The sequence below is a fragment of the Engystomops pustulosus genome, chromosome 7 (genome assembly GCF_040894005.1).
Source record: "Engystomops pustulosus chromosome 7, aEngPut4.maternal, whole genome shotgun sequence".
Taxonomy (NCBI): domain Eukaryota; kingdom Metazoa; phylum Chordata; class Amphibia; order Anura; family Leptodactylidae; genus Engystomops; species Engystomops pustulosus.
The window spans coordinates 21,819,628-21,844,449 of NC_092417.1; the positions used below are offsets into that span (position 1 = coordinate 21,819,628).

General features: G+C 47.8%; 1 protein-coding gene across 2 annotated transcripts; it reads left to right on the forward strand.

Annotated features, from left to right (window-relative positions):
- The first annotated feature begins 172 nt into the window (after nt 1-172).
- Nucleotides 173-21,805, forward strand: ARNT (aryl hydrocarbon receptor nuclear translocator). Of its 2 annotated transcripts, XM_072115076.1 has the most exons (22): nt 173-351; nt 6,583-6,688; nt 6,838-6,885; nt 8,681-8,725; nt 11,253-11,297; nt 13,252-13,465; nt 15,164-15,377; nt 15,463-15,565; nt 17,512-17,577; nt 17,662-17,747; nt 17,904-17,980; nt 18,069-18,203; nt 18,387-18,461; nt 18,707-18,858; nt 19,277-19,378; nt 19,600-19,675; nt 19,845-19,968; nt 20,069-20,171; nt 20,297-20,444; nt 20,525-20,669; nt 21,157-21,308; nt 21,424-21,805. In XM_072115076.1, the coding sequence occupies exons 1-22, from the start codon at nt 330-332 to the stop codon at nt 21,511-21,513; spliced, it is 2,328 nt and encodes a 775-aa protein (XP_071971177.1). In that variant the 5' UTR covers nt 173-329; the 3' UTR covers nt 21,514-21,805. The 2 variants fall into 2 exon arrangements, with proteins under 2 accessions (XP_071971177.1, XP_071971179.1); XM_072115078.1 differs by lacking the exon at nt 11,253-11,297.
- The last annotated feature ends 3,017 nt before the right edge of the window (nt 21,806-24,822 follow it).

The window sequence follows — 24,822 nt, forward strand, 5'->3', positions numbered from 1 at the left end:
TCGCATCAGGCCAGACCTCCCTCGACCAATCGGAGCTTTCTCACGCAAATGCTCCATCCACACGTCACGAGCCAACCTAACATGCTAGCCGCACCCTTTGCCTTCTGTGATTGGACGACACAGTATTGTGCGACTCTCATTGGACGAATGCGCTGTCAGTCATATTCTGAAGCCTAACCCATTGATTACCAGGCTGAGTTGATCTGCGCGACCCGTATTCCCGTTTAGTTGTAGGGGGTGGGGGGAGGAAAAAAAAAAGCGACAACATCGAATCGTTTCCGCCATCTTGTTACCGGGCAGCGGCAGGAGCCGGGGGTACAAGAGCTGGGATGGCGGCGGCTGCTCACTCAGGTAAGCGCTGTGGGTGCTGACGGAGGCCGGGACCGGGGCTGGTAACAGTGTTAGCGGAGCTCCTGGAACTTTATTACTGTCCTGTAGTCGGTTATTGACAAGTGTCACGACACTGAGCAGCGCTTTGCGGCTCCTGTCCAGTGTCATCAGCACTTCCTTGCGCCAGAGTAAGTGTCGCAGATTTGTCTCATCTCCCTGTCAGCTGCCCCTGACATCTCTTGTGTCATTGTCACTGCTCAGGACTTACTCATGTTTGTCACATGATGAGGCGTAAAAATATAGTAATATATAGTAAAACTGGCTCAGACTCCCCTTATACATCACCTATATAGGACATACTATAGATCTCCCACCTTATTACTCTGGAGGCGTCACAATTTACTAGTTTCTGAGTGAAATTTCGACAAGAATGGGACAATTTATTTTCCTGTCACTTTAAACGGGCGCCATTTTTTACCGCTCACGTTGCAGGTGTGACCCAAGCGTGACTAAAACGTGGCCGCTGCCTGTGGCTTATGTTGGGCATGTATGAGACAAGCAAAGTTTGCGGTTGGGACGTGTTTATAGGTTTTGGTTAATGTTTATTGGTGAATTTTATGGAAAAATTCCTGAATTTAAAGGAAATCTCCTATCATGATAATCCCTGACTCCTAGATCCAGGCCTCGGGACTATGGTCATCATCTTATATTTGTTATCAATGGCCTCCTCCCTTCTAAAATCAACTTTTATAATAATGCTAATGAACCAAAAGGGTAATAAGGGGAGGTGTTACCCCTCGGTGCTACAGCTTCAGAGGCTGTTACACTGTGCAATGAGCACTTCTCCCCTCCCTCTGTGTAAGATTACATTGGCAGTGGAGGGGGGGGGGAGTACAGACAGAGCATTGGGAAGGTGAAAAGGGGAGACAGCTTAAAAGCCAATGAAACTACAGAACGTAGGGGCTCTGGAAACTCCCCCCAGAGCCTTTTAGGCTCATTATCATAATTATAAAAGTTGATGTTAGAAGGAAGGGGACGTTGGAAAACACATTTAACAAGATACCACAATCACAGGGCTCTGCCTTCACAGGCTAATACACTGTGCAGGAGACTGGACACTCCACAGAACCCTTCTGCCTAATTAGTATAATTTTAAAGGTTGATTTTCGATGAAAGGAGGCCATGGATAATATTTATATATAAGAAGATACACCACAGTCACGGTGCCTGGATCTATGAGTAATGTCCCTGGTTTATCAGGATGGATTTTGATAGATTTCCTTTCACAAGAAATTGCGTCAGGGTTTACCTAGGATCGGGGAGGGGTGGGTGTAAGTTTAATTTTATTTTCAAAAATTTTGTTTTCTGAAGAAAAAAAAACCCATTGCACATGGATGATGCAGGTGTTTTATGGAGGTATTGGGGGTATCAATGCGTAAAAGAAAAAATTTGAAGATTTTTGTCTTTTTTTACTCAATTTATAAAACAAGTTTGGGACTCCTTCACCACTTTCTGAGTAAGGTGTATAACAAGGTTGAGGAGTGGGGGGGGGGGGGCATTCCCAATTTATTAACTAAAGTGCCCTACAAGTGACTCCTGCCCCCTAGTGGAATCTGTTGGTAGTCCATGACTAGGAAAAAAATGTTCATCAAAAACCGATGTGAATAGTCCTATAGAAAGCAGTGGGTCAGTATGTAAACTGCAAAAATCACAGAAGGCCAAGGAGGAGAAAACGCTTGTCTGAATAAGCCTCGAAAAGAGCATAAGATCAGAATTTCCCGTCTACTGGGAAGCAAGAAAACTATTTCAAATGAGGTGAAGTTTGAAGAAAAAACTAATTTTGCGCCATTTTTCTTTTTATGGCTTTGACTTTGAGCTCCGATGACACCTTCCCTTAAAGGGGTTCTCTGGAGGTGGAAAAACATGGCTGCAGTCTTCCAAAAACAGCGCCTCACCTGGTCATGGGTAGTGTGTGGTATTGCAACTAAGCTCCATTCATTTCTATACAGCTGAGCTGCAGTACTGGCAGTAACCATGGTCAGGTGTGGCGCTGTTTTTGGAAGACTGCAGCCACGTTTTTCCACCTCCTGAGAACCCCTTTAATCTTTGGGTCGGTACAATCATGGGCATATCAAATTTCTAAAGGTTTTATTATGTTTTAATAGATGTTTAAAAATGTAAAACCTTTTCTGCATTAAAAAAAAGTCTTTGTTTTGCCGTCTTCCTGGTGCTAAAAACTTTCTTGTACTTTGTGGGATGAGCTGACGTTTTCATTGGTGCCATTTTCGGGACATTACGACCTTCCGATCACTTTTTTTATTTTATGTTTGTTGCAAAATGGCAAAATATTGGTGAACCATTTGAAGGTAAATTAAATACACTTATGAAAGATCCGTAGAGAATTACGTTTTTTATACAGTATTTTGATCAGAGCCTATGGGACGTGGCCATATCCAACAACATGTTTGTTTTATTTCCGTTCTAGAGAAAAGGGGGTGATTTGAAATTTTTTTTTTTCTTCTCTGGTTTACCAATTTTTTTTTTAGGCCCCCTAGGGTACTTTTACCCTAAGAGGTCTGATCACTTCTGCCACACAGTGTAATACCACTGTAATACAGCATGTGGTACTATTGTACATGATCTGTATCCAATCTGTATTGGATGTCTGGGGCGTTGGATGTGGCTGCATCCGGAGACTTGGATGTTTGGGGTGTAGGATGTGGCTGCATCCGGAGACTTGGATGTCTGGGGCGTTGGATGTGGCTGCACTCGGAGACTTGGATGTCTGGGGTGTTGGATGTGGCTGCATCCGGAGACTTGGATGTCTGGGGTGTAGGATGTGACGGCACTCGGAGACTTGGATGTCTGGGGTGCTGGATGTGACGGCACTCGGAGACTTGGATGTCTGGGGTGCTGGATGTGACGGCACCCGCACACTTGGATGGCTAGGGTGCTGGATGTGACGGCACCCGCACACTTGGATGTCTGGGGTGTAGGATGTGACGGCACTCGGAAACTTGGATGTCTGGGGTGCTGGATGTGACGGCACCCGCACACTTGGATGTCTGGGGTGTAGGATGTGACGGCACTCGGAGACTTGGATGTCTGGGGTGCTGGATGTGACGGCACCCGCACACTTGGATGGCTAGGGTGCTGGATGTGACGGCACCCGCACACTTGGATGTCTGGGGTGTAGGATGTGACGGCACTCGGAAACTTGGATGTCTGGGGTGCTGGATGTGACGGCACCCGCACACTTGGATGTCTGGGGTGTAGGATGTGACGGCACTCGGAGACTTGGATGTCTGGGGTACTGGATGTGACGGCACTCGGAGACTTGGATGTCTGGGGTGCTGGATGTGACGGCACCCGCACACTTGGATGTCTGGGGTGCTGGATGTGACGGCACCCGCACACTTGGATGTCTGGGGTGTAGGATGTGACGGCACTCGGAAACTTGGATGTCTGGGGTGCTGGATGTGACGGCACCCGCACACTTGGATGTCTGGGGTGTAGGATGTGACGGCACTCGGAAACTTGGATGTCTGGGGTGCTGGATGTGACGGCACCCGCACACTTGGATGTCTGGGGTGTAGGATGTGACGGCACTCGGAGACTTGGATGTCTGGGGTGCTGGATGTGACGGCACTCGGAGACTTGGATGTCTGGGGTGCTGGATGTGACGGCACCCGCACACTTGGATGGCTAGGGTGCTGGATGTGACGGCACCCGCACACTTGGATGTCTGGGGTGTAGGATGTGACGGCACTCGGAGACTTGGATGTCTGGGGTGCTGGATGTGACGGCACCCGCACACTTGGATGGCTAGGGTGCTGGATGTGACGGCACCCGCACACTTGGATGTCTGGGGTGTAGGATGTGACGGCACTCGGAAACTTGGATGTCTGGGGTGCTGGATGTGACGGCACCCGCACACTTGGATGGCTAGGGTGCTGGATGTGACGGCACCCGCACACTTGGATGTCTGGGGTGTAGGATGTGACGGCACTCGGAAACTTGGATGTCTGGGGTGCTGGATGTGACGGCACCCGCACACTTGGATGGCTAGGGTGCTGGATGTGACGGCACCCGCACACTTGGATGTCTGGGGTGTAGGATGTGACGGCACTCGGAAACTTGGATGTCTGGGGTGCTGGATGTGACGGCACCCGCACACTTGGATGTCTGGGGTGTAGGATGTGACGGCACTCGGAGACTTGGATGTCTGGGGTGCTGGATGTGACGGCACCCGCACACTTGGATGGCTAGGGTGCTGGATGTGACGGCACCCGCACACTTGGATGTCTGGGGTGTAGGATGTGACGGCACTCGGAAACTTGGATGTCTGGGGTGCTGGATGTGACGGCACCCGCACACTTGGATGTCTGGGGTGTAGGATGTGACGGCACTCGGAGACTTGGATGTCTGGGGTACTGGATGTGACGGCACTCGGAGACTTGGATGTCTGGGGTGCTGGATGTGACGGCACTCGGAGACTTGGATGTCTGGGGTGCTGGATGTGACGGCACCCGCACACTTGGATGTTTAGGGTGCTGGATGTGACGGCACCCGCACACTTGGATGTCTGGGGTGTAGGATGTGACGGCACTCGGAGACTTGGATGTCTGGGGTGCTGGATGTGACGGCACCCGCACACTTGGATGTCTGGGGTGTAGGATGTGACGGCACTCGGAGACTTGGATGTCTGGGGTACTGGATGTGACGGCACTCGGAGACTTGGATGTCTGGGGTGCTGGATGTGACGGCACTCGGAGACTTGGATGTCTGGGGTGCTGGATGTGACGGCACCCGCACACTTGGATGTTTAGGGTGCTGGATGTGACGGCACCCGCACACTTGGATGTCTGGGGTGTAGGATGTGACGGCACTCGGAGACTTGGATGTCTGGGGTGCTGGATGTGACGGCACCCGCACACTTGGATGTTTAGGGTGCTGGATGTGACGGCACCCGCACACTTGGATGTTTAGGGTGCTGGATGTGACGGCACCCGCACACTTGGATGTTTAGGGTGCTGGATGTGACGGCACCCGCACACTTGGATGTCTGGGGTGCTGGATGTGGCTGCACCCGCACACTTGGATGTCTGGGGTGCTGGATGTGATGGCACCCATAGACTTGGATGTCTGGGGTGCTGTATTTATCCCTATACGCTATGTCTAGGCTTGTAGCTTTATCTTTCGGGGCCATAGTATGTAATACAGTCCATGTGTCGGCCATATTTCCCACGCTGCACCTTGCCTCAGGCGTTGAGTCATGTGTGACGCCAGGACTCGCAGTACAGGACAGAGGTATGAGCGGGCTCCTAGATGACGGTAGATGATACTAGGGGTCCGGCACACTGATGTCTGGGACGCTGTATTTCTGGACTTGCCCTTACATGTTCTTCGTGCTGAATTTTGTTTTGAAAGAAATGAAACTTCCCTAAAAACTCACATTAAAAATACCCCCAAAGCTATGATCCTCTCCAGAAGTAGGGTGATCTGTTTGGTGACCTCTAACCCCTGAAAAGGGGTAAGTGGTAGGAGAATATGTGCTGCCCCTTGATCTGCTTCTTCCCACAGCTCTGCCAGAAATGGATTGGTTTTTGCAGTGTCTGGTTATGTTGGGAGTTGTAGTACTTGTAGTCGGCACTATACACATGTGCAGCTGCAGCCTGGGTCTCGTAAATTCCTTGAGTATCAGATGGTCTCGGGGATGACGTCCATAATGAAGAACACAGATTTCCTCACACAGAAGGAAGCGCGGCTTACGGCCCCCTGAAGGCTTCTCCCGTAACGTGCAATGTCCTGATATCTCCTCATTACAAGGGAACGGGGAAATGAGAGCAAGATGTCCGCCCGCAGCTGCTGTCCTCACACAACCTCAGTGATGGGCTCTCCTCCCTGCGTGTGGGGTATATCTGAGGGGTCTGTAGTCAGGATGTGTGGACACAGGGGGGGGCGACGCTAGGAAGCGGTGACCGGGGGGCCCGGCCATTGTCCCGTCCTTCATGGGCTGTTTCTCGGAGAGATGTGAAGACCATGGCAGGACCAGCCCTTACGTGATGTCTGATCTCTATGGGGGGCAGTAGTTACCCCAGGACACAGATATTACTCCTCCTTTACATAGTTATGTGAAACTTTCCACGTTGTTGCTGTAATTCTTGTGTGTGATGTGTAAATCCTCTGCAGTAATGGAGTAATGATTCCCTGTCCTCAGCAGTAACTCCTCTCCTTCCTCCTCTCCTGTAGAGATGGCCTCGGACGTCCCTGCTCTCGGAGTGTCCTCAGGAAATCCCGGATCCAGCTCTCAGGCTGGAGGGTCCATGGTGCAGAGGGCCAACAAGCGTCGCTCAGGGTACGACCTGATGGTATAGGAGGTGTAGTCTGTGGGGTCGGCACCCTGCTGGCAGTTGTGGTGATGCAGATCCTAGAGGGTGTTGTACCAGTGACTAGCGGCTGCCATGTTTTTAAGGTGCTGATATTTACTTTCTTTTTATTTTCCAGGTTGGATTTTGATGATGACGACGACGACTCCAACAGTAAATTTCTCAGGTATTGCTGGTGCACTTTGCACTATAGTCGCCATACAATGTATGTAATATTAAGGGATAATGAGCCCCTTGTGAGCGGGTGGACACAGCTTTTCCCTACAGTCAGGTTTCCCCAGACACCTGACTGTTTAGGGATCTGCATCATCGCCCCAGCTGAAAGCGGCCTTCTACACAGCATCGCCCCAGTCTTCTACACAGCACTGCCCCAGCTACTCGCCTCTTTATACATCCATCAGTCCTCCAGCTATGAAATCAGTGTCCACTATCCTGTGCATTCAAGGGGTTGGCCACCATCACAAATTTTTACCATGGTCAGTACAAGACCTTATTAGTGTGACCCAACATAGAACTTACCTATGTAATGTTTTTGTAATGCTGACCGGACCGTAAAGTTATAATGACCAACCCCCTTTAGAGGAAATCCACCATCAAAATCCATCATATTAAACCAGGGACACTTGCTCATAGATCCAAGCACGGAGACTGTGAATCTCATGCGGATGTAGTCTCGGGGCAGCAGAAAAAGTTTCAGCATACAGTGGAAGTGCTAAGTCAAGACCCACCAGAGTTCTGATCCAAGGATAGGACGGCACTCGCTGATACAATCCACAAACTTTATTTAGCGTACAGGCAAGCAGACGTGTGAGGACGCCGAGGTCCAAAAGGTAACGGGCTGTTTCACGCTACTAGCGCTTTGTCAAACCTCCAACTCTAACCCAGACCCAACAGAGCCCTTCAGGCTTCATAACAGAATTGTAAAAGTTGATTTTAGAAGGAAGGAGGCCATGCATAACAAATATAAGAAGATTCCCACAGTCCCGGTGCCGGATCTATGAGTAATGTCCCTGGTTTATCAGGATGGATTGTGATGGGAGATTTCCTTTACACGTTCTGCCTCTAATGTCAGATCCATCCTATAACTACATACAAGAATTATACACAACTCTCACAAAATAATCAGTTCTGATAAGGAAATTGCATTGAGGCAACTATGGCCTGGACTGTGAGTAGTTTTAGGCCAGGACATGTTATCAAGTGTTGCATTTATGCCATACAGATAGGAAGCAGGGCTCTTACAGTGCATTAAAAAGTTAGACTTTTTTCTTTGGTCTATGGGCTGATCAGTGCTTGTCCTGCAGCTCCCATCCGGACCCCCAGCTGTGTCCAATCAGGCAATTTCCCCTTATAGACGCTGCCCTGGGAGCATTGCAAGGGGTTAAATTGATACCTGGGTTCCTATGGAGCACAGGGTTGTAACTGTAGGATACAGTGTTATACACAGTGCACCAGCTAATGTAGGAGCAGAGGTGCTGTGTTATACACAGTGCACCAGCTAATGTAGGAGCAGAGGAGCTATGTGTGAGTGTTATATACAGTGCACCAGCTAATGTAGGAGCAGAGGAGCTGTGTGTGAGTGTTATATACAGTGCACCAGCTAATGTAGGAGCAGAGGTGCTGTGTGTGTGTTATACACAGTGCACCAGCTAATGTAGGGAGCAGAGGACCTGTGTGTGAGTGTTATATACAGTGCACCAGGTAATGTAGGAGCAGAGGACCTGTGTGTGAGTGTTATACACAGTGCACCAGCTAATGTAGGGAGCAGAGGAGCTGTGTGTGAGTGTTATACACAGTGCACCAGCTAATGTAGGGAGCAGAGGAGCTGTGTGTGACACCTGCTGTACCATCCCCACAGCTGAGCGCAGGGAGTCCCAAGTGCCGGAGGTTGTTGGTACAATAGGGGGCGCTGCTCTGCATTTGAGGCACTCTGTAAGTGAACGTCTTCTATTTTGTTACAGGTGTGATGATGACCAGCTACCCAATGACAAGGAAAGGTTTGCAAGGTAAGTTACACTCTCTTCTTCTGTACCCCGTGCAGGACACTTACCTGCACCCAAGTAAACATGCTAATAAGTTGTCCTAATATGGATTCGATATATCTGTCCGTGGGATAGGATGGCCACAGCTGCCATGTTGCGTTTTCAGTGTTTGCGGATTAGCTGGTGACCCAGTAGTTTACAGCAGTGTAGGTAACCACAGTGATAAGTCATGGAAAGCTGTAAAGCGCTCCTGTTCTGCTGCAAAATATGAAATCCGAGCTGCTTGTGACAAAGTGGCATGGGTGTTGTGTTGGAACTATAATAATAATCTTTATATAGCGCCATCATATTCCGTAGCTTTACAAATCAATGGAGACATAAACAAGTATAATATTACATTACAGAGTACAAAGAGTGGAGCAAAAGGAGTGAGGGCCCTGATCACAAGAGCTTACAGTTTATGAACTGTGGGGTTTATCTACCATAGGTGATCAATAAAAGAAAAATACCAGAATATTCTGTAATGAAAGTCCAATCTATAGAAGCGGTTCTGATCCTGAGGGGCAGGGGTAGCGCAGGCCACATGGGGGCGTACTCTCTCCCCTCTGTGATGTGCCGTAGTGTCTCTTCACACTAGTCCGCCCGTCCTGTTCGGTTCTGACGGGTCGCATCATATCCATGTCTTGATATGCATCATGTGTCATAGCCGTGCATATCAAGACAGTCTGGAAAAACTGGATCCCAGGCTTCTGCATGCCCTAGGGCGATGATGGGATGTGAGGCCTTGGGAGATCAAGTCCCCCATCATCACTACTTAAGCAGCAAATGCATGCTTGGCCGGACCGAGTGTGCATGTGTATGCTTTTCTAAAAGTATCATTGAGTCTGTGAGTTTAAGAAGGGGTTTGTTATATCGATGCCAGACCTGAACATCTACGTAAGTGACCAACTCATTGACTCGGTGCTTCTGCTATCGCCCCATACACCTGCACCCTCATCATGGCCAAGTGCTTATGTGATCTGTATGGGGAGAGGGGAGGAAGAAGCTGTCAGCATCATCTGGTGAGGATGTATTTGTCCTTGAGATATAGGATTGTGAATGCTCAGATCTGACACGACCAGTCCTTCTCCTTCACAACTACTATAGGACGTCTTGTAGGAAGAAAGTGAGACCTGCTGAAATGGGAGACTTGGATGAACAACTTGCACTCAAAGAAGGTCATTGATGGAGTGTAGCTGCTACATATGTAGGGGGCAGTAATATCGTGCAGCCCTATAGCCGTGATCAGATCACTAGTAACACATGCAGATCGGGCCTCAGGACACAGTTGGTCCCAGTGGTCAGACCACTTAATGATACGAAGCTTTGGGGATATTTTGTGAGAGCACCCCTTATGATTATTGGTGCACCCGTACCCCCACCTAATAGTTAATAGGGGATAACCTATAGTTACTGGAATAACCTATTAAGGCTAAATGCTTGCAGATGTCTCCCCGAGTGTCTGTTTAGTTACAGGAATGGGTCCGTGTGCATCCCACATGTTAGCAGGGATCGCTGGCCGGGGATCACGCGGGTAATAGCATCTCCAGGCGTCTCCTGAAGGGTCATCCAAAAGCTGTTGACTGGAGAGCGGAGATAATGGAGCACATAAGTGTTGTGTTTATTCGTTCTGAACCCAAGAGCTTACGTCAGAGAGCACAGAACGCTCCGTGTTGACATAACACAGTCCATACACGCGGCTCTGAACTCCTCGCCCGTCCTGACTGCATTCCCAGAACTGACGCAGCACTTCCTGTTCCAGAAATTAAAGGGGATGCGCTTTTTCTTTTACGAGAAGTGTCCGGTTGCATCATCTTTCACATTTTGCAATGATCCTGTTGGTCAATAAGACAAGAAGAGTCCGTCCTTTGATTCTCATTACCGTTTATTACATTTAACCCTGCATAAATCGCTTGCAGTACCACTTTTCACCACAGCCAGGGGCTGGTTTGCGTAGGCAAGCAATGAAATAGCACCCCCACTGAATCCTGACGTGGATCAAATGCTGATGTTTGACATTCTAAATCTATGTAAACAATAGATTGCTGCGCTCAGTCTTGTTTTTGCTGAGGGGTCTGCAGGATTAGAGGAAAAACACTGAGATTGAAGTGTCCCCCTATGTTCTTTATTAAATTAAAGGAACACTCCCGTCACGGCCGATGTGCAGGGCCTGGGGGGGGGGGGGGAGCAGGGCTCCAGGTTTTAGGAATACAATGATAATGAGTCCTGCTCCTCCCTCCAGGCCCCGGCACCTTGTATTATGCAATGAATTGGCTTTGAATGGAGCGTTCCTTTTAATTTTCTTATTTTGTGATTCAGTTTCAAAGTGAAGCCATATTAAGGTATGTAGAGACCATCCATATTATGTGATACTTATTTGTGTGCAGAACATCTGTAGAGGCAGAAGTAGAGCACACGCAGGGTTATGATATGCGGTTAATGGGCTCGGGGTCCTCCGAACCTCCCTGGTCCTGGGTCTCCTCTCAGCTGAGCCGGTTGGTTCTGTTTCCAGGTCAGACGATGAGCAGAGTTCAGCGGATAAGGAAAGACTTGCAAGGTAGGAGCAGGAGCCTGGCGAGAACCTCTGATGCTTCCCGATGCCTCCGCTTCCATCTTCCTTCCTGTCCTGCACTTTCTTACATATCCCCTCTCATGTGATGCAAAGAACGGCTTCTGAGCAGCACCCCGCCATGTACCCACAAGGTTTACTGACGCGTATTTGGTTACTAGGCCATCATGGATTGATTGCCTTTTTGTGGTGCATACAAGGTCACCCTTCCCCTTTAATTACACACCGGAGGGAGCGATGGCTTCATAACTGGAACCTAGTTACATTCATATCAAGCTATTGTCCTACAGGTAACATGCCTTAAAGAGGGCCTTTCACCACCTCACATGTGTGGAGATGAGCACACCCATCCTGTAGGGCCTGCTCCACGGATTCAGGGGCATATTTAATTTTCTTTTTGGCCCCCATGGTCGCTGAGATATCAGTCTAGATATTGAACCTTTATAATCCTCTCCACTTCCAGAGAGGAGGAGCTGGAGCAAAGTAGGGGCATGTGTAAGGATAATCTTCTACTTTTCAGGGGAGATTATCATAACACACGCCTCCTCTCTGACAGTAGAGAGAATTATAATGGTCACATATCTGGACTGACGCCCCTGAAACTGGGTAGCTGCCCCTACATAATGGCATGTTAATCTTCATGTGTGAAACTTGAAGGGTCCGCTTTAAAGGGCATCTACCACCAGGATGAAGGACTGTATGCAAATGAGTCTGAGGGGCTCCAGGCTGCATTATCACCTATGGAGCCTGGAGCCCCTCAGACTCATTTGCATAAAGTTCTTCATCCTGGGGCAGATACCCTTTGATGTAGACATTTTTGGGTTCATCTAATTGTAGAGGTGCAGCATCCCCTTCAGTGCTGAGCTACAGGTAGTGGCTGTGTCTGATATTGTAAACTGACCAGAGCTACATTAATAGGGCATGATGTACCGTGTGCAGCCACTGTAGTTGTGCGGAGCTCTGTCTTGTGATGCGGCCAGGAGCCCCTGAGGTTCATTTGCATACATTTTATAAGACTGTTTTCTCAGCAATTAACCTAATTAGATTAAAAAAAACGAACAGATCCTGGCACATGTCTGCAGGTAAGTGTGCTTGGTTTATAACCACTGCATAGATGCAGTAGATTTACTTTAAATGTAGATCTAAAGCTTTCCCTTTTTTTTTTTTTTTTTTTTTTTTTTTCTTTTTTATACACTTAATGTTACTTTGCAAGTAAATTAGAAGCCCCAGCGGGTGTCTGTGTAAGCGCGTGCAGTTACTAGGAATACCACCATATGCCTGTACTGATAGACAATTACACCGCCCCCCGCGCGCCTCCATTATGTTCTCTTCCCCCAGCATTGTGTAGGCTTAGTAGCCTCATCTCCTGCTTGGCAGTAATGTGCACGACGTGGGTTAGTCGCACCTATTCAGGACTGTCCCCTTCTATCTGATTGACATGGAAGTGAAGAAATCTGGGAGGGATTTGTTGCTATGAATCGAGAGCTGACTGTCGGCCATCTTTAAATGTCTGTGGTTGCGAAGGATGGCATCAATAGCGACCGGCCTGTCAGTGATTGGGGCGCCATCTTGAATTACATTATTATGGGGCAAAGACCTCCTCACACCATGGTTATGTTGTGTCTCCTCCTATTTGTGATGCTGTGTACCCATGGTGGTGTCTCCGTTTTGGAGAAGGCCAGAGTTGGGTGGATATTCACAATAAGGGATGTCTCCACTAATGACCTCCTTATCCACAGGTTTGTCCGATCATGTGGATTGTATCCATAATAAATTGATCCCTGGTCTTGTATGATTTGTACTAACGTCCTGTGCCCCTTTGTCTCCTCCTCACTCTGCCGTGCATGGCTGGCATGTGGCACAATATCATCTAACAAGGAGGACGGGCCCCACCTATCCATCGCGTCTGCCGGGTGCCCATCATTGTCTGTTCTCTCCCCAGGGAGAATCACAGCGAGATTGAGCGGAGGAGAAGGAATAAGATGACGGCGTATATCACCGAGCTCTCCGATATGGTGCCCACGTGCAGCGCCCTGGCACGCAAGCCCGACAAGCTGACTATCCTGCGCATGGCCGTGTCTCACATGAAGTCCCTGCGGGGGACCGGAAACACTCCCACCGATGGCTCCTACAAACCCTCATTCCTGACAGATCAGGTAAGATGGGGGGGGGGGGGGCTGTGGGCCAAGTGCTGCACATATATGCAAATTAGCTCTCCTCCAGACAGAAGAAAACTCCAGTTCTTAAGGAGGCCCCATTATAGAAGAGTGATCATGAGAAGACACATCTGAACCAGAGACTTCCATCTGTTTTGGAGTTTTTGCTCCTCATCAGCAGGTTTCTAATGATAAGAGACATTTTGCATCGGTTCCCCAGGAGTCGTTCCCGGTTTGAACTACATTTTTACAAATACCTTTCCAAGAGTTTGTTTCACAGGCATCTTCTTCAGAGAACCACAACCCCTCTTCATGCTGATGAGGAGCAAAAACTGGCCAATTCAAGGCTCTGTATTGGGTCAGATGTTGTCAAGAAGTGTCTTCCTTCTAGAGGAGATCTAATTTGCATAACTCTTTAAGAAGCATTGCCTCCTTAAAGAAAATCTGCCATCAAAATCCATCATGATAAACCAAGGACATTACTCATAGATCCAGGCACTGGGACTGTGATATCTTCTTATGTGTGTTATCCATGGCCTCCTTCCTTCTAACATCAACTTTTATGAGCCTGAAAGACTCCTGGGGATGTTAACAGAGCCCCTCCGTATTGTAGCTTCACAGGCCGTTACACTGTGCACTTTCCGATGGAATCCCACTGTACCAGCGAACGTTTAAACTCAATAAGAGGGGGGACGTGATCCTGTACAGTGTAACAGTCTGTGAAGGGACAGCACAGAGAGGTGTAACACCCCAGTCTGTGTTTTTGGCTCTCGTAGGTATTTCCCTGGTGTAAAGTCATATTGAGGTTAGAGGTGAGAGATAGACAGGAAGTGATGGCCGACCTCCGCTGCCTTAATGTGCACCGTCTGCTGCACTTCCACTCTTTAAGGGTGGAACATGAGTTATGGAGAAATTAGATGTGTTTTCTTTGGCACCAGTCAGACTGCTTCAACTTGATTTATTGTGTGAGAAAGTCGTGTAATGTGATGACTCTCCTCACCCATCACCTACATAATTTTCTTGTTTACAATGGTCTCGCTGTTATCAGCTCAGGTATCCTGGGTCAGGACAGGGGTTAATGACTCGCCTCTAGGCTTAGGCAGAAGGTGTCTATAGATAAGATGGGAAACTTCTCCAGTAAGTGCCCTGTGCCTGTATCTGGCCCATCCATCTGCTCTAATTCCATTGTGTGATTACAAGATCTCTGCTTACTGGTGATGAATGGTAATCGCACTAATCAGAAAGTCTTGACCTATCGTGTCAATACATCCAGACCTGCCATAAGGTGCAGCTGTATGTTCTCTCTTTTCACCACATTTTTGCATAAATGAATAGTACAGATGCATATAAGACATTACTGCAGCTCGCAGAGGGGACAGGTTACATGCGTTTAGAGGGGGTGGAATGGGCAGAAGGTAATGGAGAGATGTATCAGTCTGTCTACACCAAACTTGCACCTATAATGACTTGAAGGTTTTAGACCATTTTTAAGGAAATTTTCCGACTCGGACGAAAAAAGGGCGTGTCCTCTAACTAGGGGGCGTGACCGGACGGAAAATTCAATATTGTGGTGCAGCAAATTAGACCAACTAATAGGAGGTGCAAAGGAGGACTCGCCACTCACTTGTAAGCACTGACCTCCTCTGTAGAGTCCCTACTGCACTGATTGTCGCCTTTCTCACCTCCTCTTCTCCCCAGGAGTTGAAGCATTTAATTTTGGAGGCTGCGGACGGCTTTCTATTTGTCGTGTCCTGTGAGACTGGAAGGATTGTGTACGTCTCTGACTCGGTGACCCCAGTCCTCAACCAACCACAGACCGAGTGGTTTGGGAGCACATTGTATGATCAGGTTCACCCGGATGATGTGGACAAGCTCCGGGAGCAGCTCTCTACCGCGGAGAATGCCATGACTGGTGAGGAATGGGCCTTATATCTGTACACGAGGACCGGGTGCTGTCACCCTGTTCCCTCATTACTGTGGTTTATTCTCTTTTATAGGGCGCATCCTAGATCTAAAAACCGGCACAGTAAAGAAAGAGGGCCAGCAGTCCTCCATGAGGATGTGCATGGGATCCCGGAGGTCCTTCATCTGCAGAATGAGGTAAGGACACTAGGACTGTCCTATAAGAGCTTCTAAGCTCCTGTTACATACAGTCATGGCCGAAAGTTTTGAGAATGATACAAATGTTAATTTTTACAAAGTCTACTGCATTAGGTTTTATAATGGCAATTTGCATACACTCCAGAATGTTATAAAGAGTGATCAGCTTAACAGCAATTAATTGCAAAGTCAATATTTGCCTAGAAAATGAACTTTCCCCCCCCCAAACACATTTCAACTTCATTACAGGCGCCTTAAAAGGAGCAGCTAACATGGTTTCAGTGATTGCTCCAGTAACACAGGTGCGGGTGCTGATGAGGACAAGGCAGGAGATCAATCTGTCGTGATTAAGTAAGAATCACACCACTGGACACTTTAAAAGGAGGCTGGTGCTTGGCATCATTGTTTCTCTTCTGTTAACCATGGTTATCTCTAAAGAAACTTGTGCAGTCATCATTGCACTGCACAAAACTGGCCTAACAGGGAAGAGTATCGCAGCTAGAAAGATTGCACCTCAGTCACCAATCTATCGCATCATCAAGGAATTCAAGGAGAGAGGTCCCATTGTTCCCAGAAAGGCTCCAGGGCGCCCAAGAAGGACCAGCAAGCGACAGGACCGTCTCTTACAAGTGTTTCAGCTTGGGGATGGGGCTCCCAGCAGTGCAGAGCTTGCTCAGGAATGGCAGCAGGCAGGTGTGAGGCATCTGCACGCACTGTGAGACTGCGAAGACTCTTGGAGCAAGGCCTGGTGTCCAGGAGGGCAACAAAGAAGCCACTTCTCTCCAGAAATACATCAGGGACCGACTGATGTTCTGCAGAAGGTACAGGGAGTGGACGGCTGAGGACTGGGGGAAAGTAATTTTCTCTGATGAGTCCCCTTTTCCTGTTTGGAACATCTGGAAAACAGCTTGTTGGGAGAAGACAAGGTGAGCGATACCACCAGTCTTGTCTCCTGCCACCTGTAAAGCCTCCTGCAACCATTCATGTGTGTGTGGGGGGGGGGGTGGCTTCTCAGCCAGGGGAATCGGCTCTCTCACAGTCTTGCCTAAAAACACATCCATGAATAAAGAATGGGACCAGAATGTCCTCCAAGAGCAACTTCTCCCAACCCTCCAGGAGCAGATAGTGATGAGCAATGCCTTTTCCAGCATGATGGAGCACCTTGCCATAAAGAAAAGGTGATAACTAAATGGCTCCGGCAACAAAACATAGAGATTTTGGGTCCATGGCCTGGAAACTCCCCAGATCTTAATCCCATTGAGAACTTGTGGTCAATCATCAAGAGACGGGAGGACAAACAAAAACCAACAAATTGTGACACAATGCAGCAGTGATTGTGCAGGAATGGACGGCTATCAGTCAGGATTGGGTCCAGAAGGTGAGTGAGAGCTGCCAGGGAGAATTGTAGAGGTCCTGAAGAAGAAGGGGCAACACTGCAGATACTGACTCGCTGCAGTAACTCATTGTAACTGTATATAAAAGCTTTTGTTCCTCATAATATGATTGCACTTGTATTTCTGTATGTGCTAAAAACATCTGACAAACCAGAGGGAAACAGATCATGTGACAATATAAGATTTGTGTCATTCTCAAAACTTATGGCCATGACTTTAGTGTAAATGTAAGGTGCAGCCTACGTGACTATATACTTGTATAAAGGGAAGGATAACTACACTGTCCTCCCAGCAGGGCAAAGATGGTACAATTGCTAGATTCCCATGTGCTGAGGCATCATGGGATTGATATCATACAGCATATAGATGGATAAATCTATCAGAGAGGAGGCTGGAGTGTGGAGAGGGGGAAATATAATTGTCATATTAGATGGAACGGAAACGATGACAGGTCCCAGCACACCCTCCCTTCTGTAGCCTTCAGGTGTGGCAATTACTGTAGGTGTGGCTGAACATCAATTACATTTTTTTTTTTTTTTCTTTTTTACCCAGATGTGGAAACTCCAACGTGGATCCGGCCTCCATGAACAGGCTCAGCTTCATGAGGAACAGATGCAGGTAAGTGGACGCTACGCTTCAGCCACTCAGGGTCTCGCAGTTACGTTTCTTTCTATGAGAACGGATCCTTTTTGTGTTTTTCAGGAATGGCCTTGGTCCACCTAAGGACGGAGAGCCTCAGTTTGTGGTTGTACATTGCACAGGGTACATAAAGGCATGGCCGCCGGCAGGTAATTCACTTCCTAATGTAATCTCCAACTACACAATCTGCTTCAGTTTCTTCATTAGAGATCCTGGACAACCCCTTTAAATTAATATTAACTATAACCTCCTGCTTATAATTGCTTTGGGAATCGAGCAGTATTAACAGATTCTGATATTACCAGGGGTCACCTTACCGGACGATGACCAGGATGCAGGACAGAGCAGCAAGTTCTGCCTAGTGGCCATCGGCAGATTGCAGGTAAGTCGGGATGTATAGATCCAGATGTGGCCATGTTCTGGGTTGTGCAGTGTATGTGAGGATTATACTAGGGTCTCCCTTCCACCAGGTGACCAGCTCTCCGAACTGCACAGACATGAACAGCATCTGCCAGCCCATAGAGTTCATCTCTCGGCACAGCGTGGACGGCATGTTCACCTTCGTGGACCACCGATGTGCTGCCACTGTGGGCTACCAGCCACAGGTAAGTGACCAGTCACATTTTGTAGATGTAACTTGTCTCGCTTGATAATAGAGATGTGCATTGTAGCTCGGCCACTGAGAGAATGTATATTACAGGATACAGATCAAGCACATCCCTATTCATGCCGTAATATACAACTCTTTGTCTGTTTACGTTAACTTGTGTGTTTGGATTTAATTTTAGGAACTTTTAGGGAAAAGCATTGTGGAGTTTGCCCACCCTGAAGACGAGCAGCTGCTGCGAGACAGTTTCCAACAGGTAACCTATATGATCATGGACACACTATGGACTATACACAGTGCAGGGTCTGGGCGCTGAGGGTGAGACCATGTGGCAGGAGCAGTAATTTGGCACCATTCATACCAAGCATTTGTGATCACTGAGCAGACCCTCAGCAGCCGGACGCCTATCCCCCTACATTCCTCATGCCCCTGCTGTTACCCAGTCTCTATTACTGTAATCATATATGATTTATGGTGGGTTTTTTTTGTATCCTCCTGCAGGTGGTGAAATTAAAAGGTCAGGTTCTGTCCGTCATGTACCGCTTCAGGTCCAAAAACCGCGAGTGGCTGCCAATGAGAACCAGCTCCTTCACCTTCCAGAACCCCTACTCTGATGAGATTGAGTATATCATCTGCACTAACACCAACGTCAAGTAAGTGCATTGTGCACCCACAGTCAGGACACCCCATAATCTGCATGTAAATGTTGTTCTTGCTTAACCCCTTACTGACCACCCATATGGATTTCTGTGTCTGTCACTAAGGGGCCTGATGGAGAAACTCGTCCACTTAGCCTAAGTTCTGTACAGATCCGCCTTGCAGGGAAGAACAGTTGCTGAGCGGGATTTTAACAGCCGTGCAACTGCTACGACAGTCCGGATCGAACTCCTTAACTCCTTAAATCCCACAGGGTCTACATACCCTCTGACTCACAAGGAAAATTCCCCTTTTTTCCATAAATACGAATGCAAAGCGTATCAACAAAAATGTTGCATGGAAATTTCATCCCTAGATATTTTCCTGTTTGTTCCTGTAACGTTCTAGTAAAATAAAATCTTGTCTTGTACCTAGAAACTCAAGCCAGGAGTCTCGCCCAGCCCTGGCCAACTCTATGCAGAGACCACCACTAGGCCAGAGCATCCCCCACTCTCTGGACATGGGTCCGTCTGCCAGGTGAGGAAGACTTCTCTTGTGTCTGTTGTTTAAGGGGGGGGGGATTACTGTCCCCATTGGGTTGGTTGTCCATCCCACCCAACGCAGTATTGGGTTTTGAGGATCGGCTGTTCACATAAACTCATGGAAATCCCTTGTAGTGTCCATAATCTTGCAGAAAGCTACATTAATATTATATTTTACCCGTCTATTCTAACACTAAGTTTTTACCTTCCCTCCAGGCAAGCTCCTCCACCACAATCAGATCTGGATGTTGTACCCAGTAGGGAGACTTTGGGTGCATACAACCACGCACAGGTAAGTCACAAAGTATCCTGTAATACAGTTTCTAAGATGACATGTGCACCCGCCCGCTGTCCTGACATGGGAAGGTCACAGATGCAGGGACATCATATAGGATGTGTAAAGGTGGCCGGATTGTCTTTGTATACTTGCATATAAAGATTGGTAATTGTCTTTCTTCTAGGTTCCGGTACAGGCCGTGACGTCTGCAGTTCCTGATCATAGCAAATCCTTGGAGAAGCCGGACACTCTCTATGGGCAGGAGAGGGATTCTAGGTTTGCTGAAATCTACAGCAGCATTAACCCAGGTGAGACTGTCATGGGGGACGGACGGCTATCACGTGTATGTATGTAGAGACTCACAGACCCGCAGTCTCATTCTGAGATCTTTTATTCTAATTACTATAGACCAGAATAAAGCGCTCAATCCCAGCGGAGTCCCCGGTAGCCAACAACTCTTCCAACAAGCCAGCACTTTCACATCTGCCCCCCGACCCATGGACAACTTCAGGTCAGAACCACATAAATGATTGCATGTGTTACTATGGGCATAAACACAGAGATGTCTTTGCATTTGTGTTTGTGAACAGCAGGGGGCAGTAGGGAGACCTATAAACTTTTTTTATTTTATTTTAGGAATAGTGGGATTGTCTCCCCCAGTAACATCATACAGCAGCCTGCGTCTGCAGGGCAGATTCTGGCCCAGATATCGCGGCATACCAGCCCAACGCAAGTGACGGGCACTAACTGGAGCTCTGGCACCCGCCCGTCTTTTACAGCACAGGTAAAAAAAAAAAACACAGAATTTTTTCCTTTTTGTATTGTCTATATCTGGTAACTGATATACTTGCGCTCCATTTACAGGCAGCAAAGACCCAGTCTCCTTCGTTCGGCATGGGCAACTTCCAGACGACCCCCACCAATTATAGCCCAATGTCCTCCCAGAGTTCAACCTCCTCCCCAGCTGCCGCCACATACCCCAACCTGGCCAGCAGGACCAACAACTTTGGTAAAATCCTAAAATGATTTTAGTAAATACTCGTCTTGCACTACGTTACAGCTGTGATCTCATTGAGCAGTTCCAGCCGGCAGAAGTATGATTGCAGCTCTGCAGTATAATGCAGACCACTGCGGGGTCACCATAGTGCTGCTTATATGGACTGAACATGCAGACATTAATAATAAATGTAATAATAATTCCTTTATTTATATAGCGCACACAGATTACACAGCGCTGCACAGAGCTTGTCACATCTGTCCCTGTCCCCAATGGGGCTCACAATCTATGTGTGTGGGAGGAAACCAGAGGACCCGGAGGGATCCCACACAAACACGGAGAGAACATACAAACTCTTTGCAAATGTTGACCCTAGGAGTTTAACCCAGGTCCCCAGCGCTGCAAGGCTGTAATGCTAACCACTGAGCCACCGTGCTGCCCATATAATAGACGTGTAGTGGTAATGTGCTAATGCAGATGCTCTTGTTTGTCTCTTTAGCCTCAGAGCTGGGACAGCCTCGCTTACCCTTCCAGACGCGGGCAGCAGATGCTGTAGGAGTGTGGCCCCAGTGGCCCCAGAGCCAGCATCACGGCCAGAACAATCCAGAGACTCACGTCCAGCCTCAGGCCACCCAGTCTGAGGTCTTCCCTGTAAGTAAGACCGGTAATTACCCAAACGTCTGTTGGAGACGCTGCATTGGGGCCCAGAAGGTTCTGCTATGGATCTTCATGGGCCGGTAATAACTTCTGTTCTTCTCATCCCCAGGACATGTTGTCCATGTTAGAAAACCAGACCTCAAGCTACAACAGCGAGGAGTTCTCCGAGCTGAACATGTTCCAGCCCTTCGCTGAGTAAGTGACGCCGGGATCCCGATGCCTACAAATCCCTCTCCGTCCCCTCCTCTTCTCTCCATCTCCTGCAATGTCCCCGGAGATGGGGGGTGGATGATCGGAGGAGGACACACGGGAGGGACCATCACAGGGACACCACAGAACTGCCTTCTATATGACCTGCGGAGAGCCCTCCACCACTCCCGCTCTCCACCCCTCACCAGCTTTACAGCCCAGACCTCGGGGGGGGCCTCCCCCCATCATGTCATCATCCAGAGACTCCCTGACGTGTGGTCAGATGGCAAGACCCCCCCCCCCCCCCCCACCATGCACCCCAAAACATTTCATTATTATATAGTGACTCTTATCAGGGATGAAACTTGCGTAGGATAATCACAAATGTAGTCGGTGCCTTTTTTAAAAAAAAAAATTGTGAACAGGGAATCGCTAGAGGACAAAGAAATCTCGCCCCGAGTCGTGACCGTACGTTATTTCTGTGTAATTATCTTATTAGATGTGGAAACCCCAGGGCAGGGGGTATGTCCCATAAGGACCTACTGTATGCCTTGTCAGGGTACAAGTCATAGGTGGGGCGCCCCTCTCCTTGTGTGGTGGACCAGGGTATTACACGGTCAGTCGGTCAATCATGCACCTTCCCCCCCCCCCCCCCCCCCCCCAGGGCAGTAGAGAAGCCACAAGCACAGGGATCAGCCCATAGCCTGTCCGGAGGGGGGGTTATACTTGTAAGAAAGCCCCTCCAAGGCCAGCGACTTGCAGGATGGAAGCGCCAAAATCGGGGCTGCTTTTGAAAAAGCTGCCGTTTACCCGCGACGAGTTGAAATAGCTCAGATTTTACGCCATTTTAGCACTTGATAGAATTGACCTCACTAAAGTACCAGCTTATTTTATCAACGTTCTTAACTTATATATGAAGTCAGATTTAGGTGACTTTTTACTTCTATTTTAATAAAATCAGGCGAACGTAGAAACTAAATGCTGCGTTGAGAGAGACGTTTGCTTTATTTTAAAAAACAGCGACAATCCATCCCCGGTGGTGGTGCCCGGTACTGCATGAATTATGCTCACTCCATTCACTTGAATAGAGTTCATCTGCAGTACCACGCCCGGCCTGTGGACAATGGCGGCGCTGTGTTTTGTCAGCCAGTACCCAGCGTCCTGGTCCTCGCCTCTAGCATCGATCCAGTACGAGCTTCACGCCGTGTTTCGGATAAGCCCAGGATTAGCACCGGTTTTTACATCTTGTATTACGTAATGCACATTTCTTCTGCAGGATAAATGGCTTTATTTTATTCTTGACTTTTTTTTTTTTTTTTCCTTGCGCTCTCTTGTTACTTTTTACGTGCAAAGTGTTTTATGTGTATACAATATGAAATAATATAATTTTATGAGAATTTTTACCTGTTCCTGTAACCAGTTTGGTCTCTTTGTGTCTTATTCCTATGGCTGGTACATGTATGCTGGGTGGATACAGCTCCTCAGCTTTGTGCTTGTAGTCGTGTCCTGGAGGAGTGTTTCTTCTATCCTGATTCATAGTAGATCAGGAGGAGTAAGGTGTAGGATTTGATGCATTATGAAGCAAACATACCTTGAGAATGCTTTAGCTAAACTGATGCAGATACTTATCTTGTTTAATCCCTGAGCTGAAAAAAAAAAAAAAATTATCAACGACAGGCTGAAGCAATCCAGCTTTCCCAAGGTCCTGAATTTTGTAAACACAGCTTTCAGAACAGTCCAGACAGGACTAATCAACCTGAGCTGGATCACTCATACACAGAATCTGGGGGATGGGGCAGCGATTGATTAATTCTGCCTGTCAGGCACAACACAGTGATTACATCAATCTCTGGTGCAGTGCATACTCAATGTGAGAGGAAACGTGCCAAGCCAGGCAAAGGAGCGACAGAGCCTCATTATCATAATTTTAGAATTGTTTTTGCAGCAAAACCATTCGGTTCAGGGATTAAACAAGATATGTTTCTGCATCAGTGTAGCTACAACATTTTCAAGGTATGTTTGCTTCATAATGCATCAAATCAAATGGTAGGATTCCTTTAACATTACAATATACAGTGAGTGTGTCTGTGTAATTATACTAATAATCATAACCTCTACATCTTATAACCCATATAAGTGTAACATACCATATAGCTATTTCTTGACAGTGGAGCATCACATTGATATCACATGAAGATGAAACTTATCCTGCTCTATTAACTGGGGCAGTAAGATTACTGTTATAGACACGGGTGTCTGATTGCTGGGACCTCTGTCACTACATACAGCGGAGTCCTGTTCTCTCTGATGGATGGAGCAGCAGGTCCTAAGACACTGACTGGAGCAGCAGGACACATTCTCGTGATTGTGGATCCCAGCAGATCAGATTATTATCTATACAAGTGCAGGAAAACCTTTTCCAGATGCAACTAACTTTTTCCAAACTGTCTACATGGAAGTAACTTAAGAGGAATCTGCCACCAAGTTCAAAAAAATATTAAAATTATGCAAATGAGCTGGGGGGGGGGTGGAACACCAGACTCTGTAGATGTTAATTGAGCCCAAAGCCCCTGGGCCTCATTTGCATAATTGTTAAAGGCATAAAGAGCTTAAAAATAAGAGTGGATCCTGCCAGAGGGGGGCGCACACCAGTATGTCAGTGTGCTGGGTTTACTGTCCTTCATCCTGGTGGTAGACGTCCTTTAGCTTGATGCTCTGCCACAGCTTGTTATAAAATCCTCGGACCTCTGCCAAGGAAGGATTGTGGGGGCTGGAGCAAACGGTCCATGTCCACACCTTCTCATTATTCTAACAGCCCAGGACGGGTCATTTTAGAACCGCGCGGCACTGCGGGAAGATGCCATGTCTGGTAAATGGCTCACATGCCCATACAGAGGTCTCTCAGTGCTAGCGCTGGCACACGTACCATAGGTTCACCACCCATGACCTGTACTGTAGGTCAGATATAAATTGGTACAATCCCTTTTACATATATATTTGAGCAGAGGCCACAGCAACTATGAAGCAAGCAGGACACAGATCTCTGGTTCTGTGCATGTATATATATATCTGCATCTGGCCATGACATGATCTGTATTCTGTTTAGCAGTTTTCCCTTCCCCAGGTTCTGTCTCTTATGCAAAGTTTGCTGAAAAGTCTGTTCCCGTGGGCGGCCAAGATCCATGATATCTTGGTTGATAATTTGCCTCCTAAATGCATCTTCCTGGGGCACATTTATTTAGTGTGTCCTCACCTCCTCGTAGTCGGTAATGAGATACATATTTAATGTCTGCACCAGTTTCTATTCTGCTCGACCATT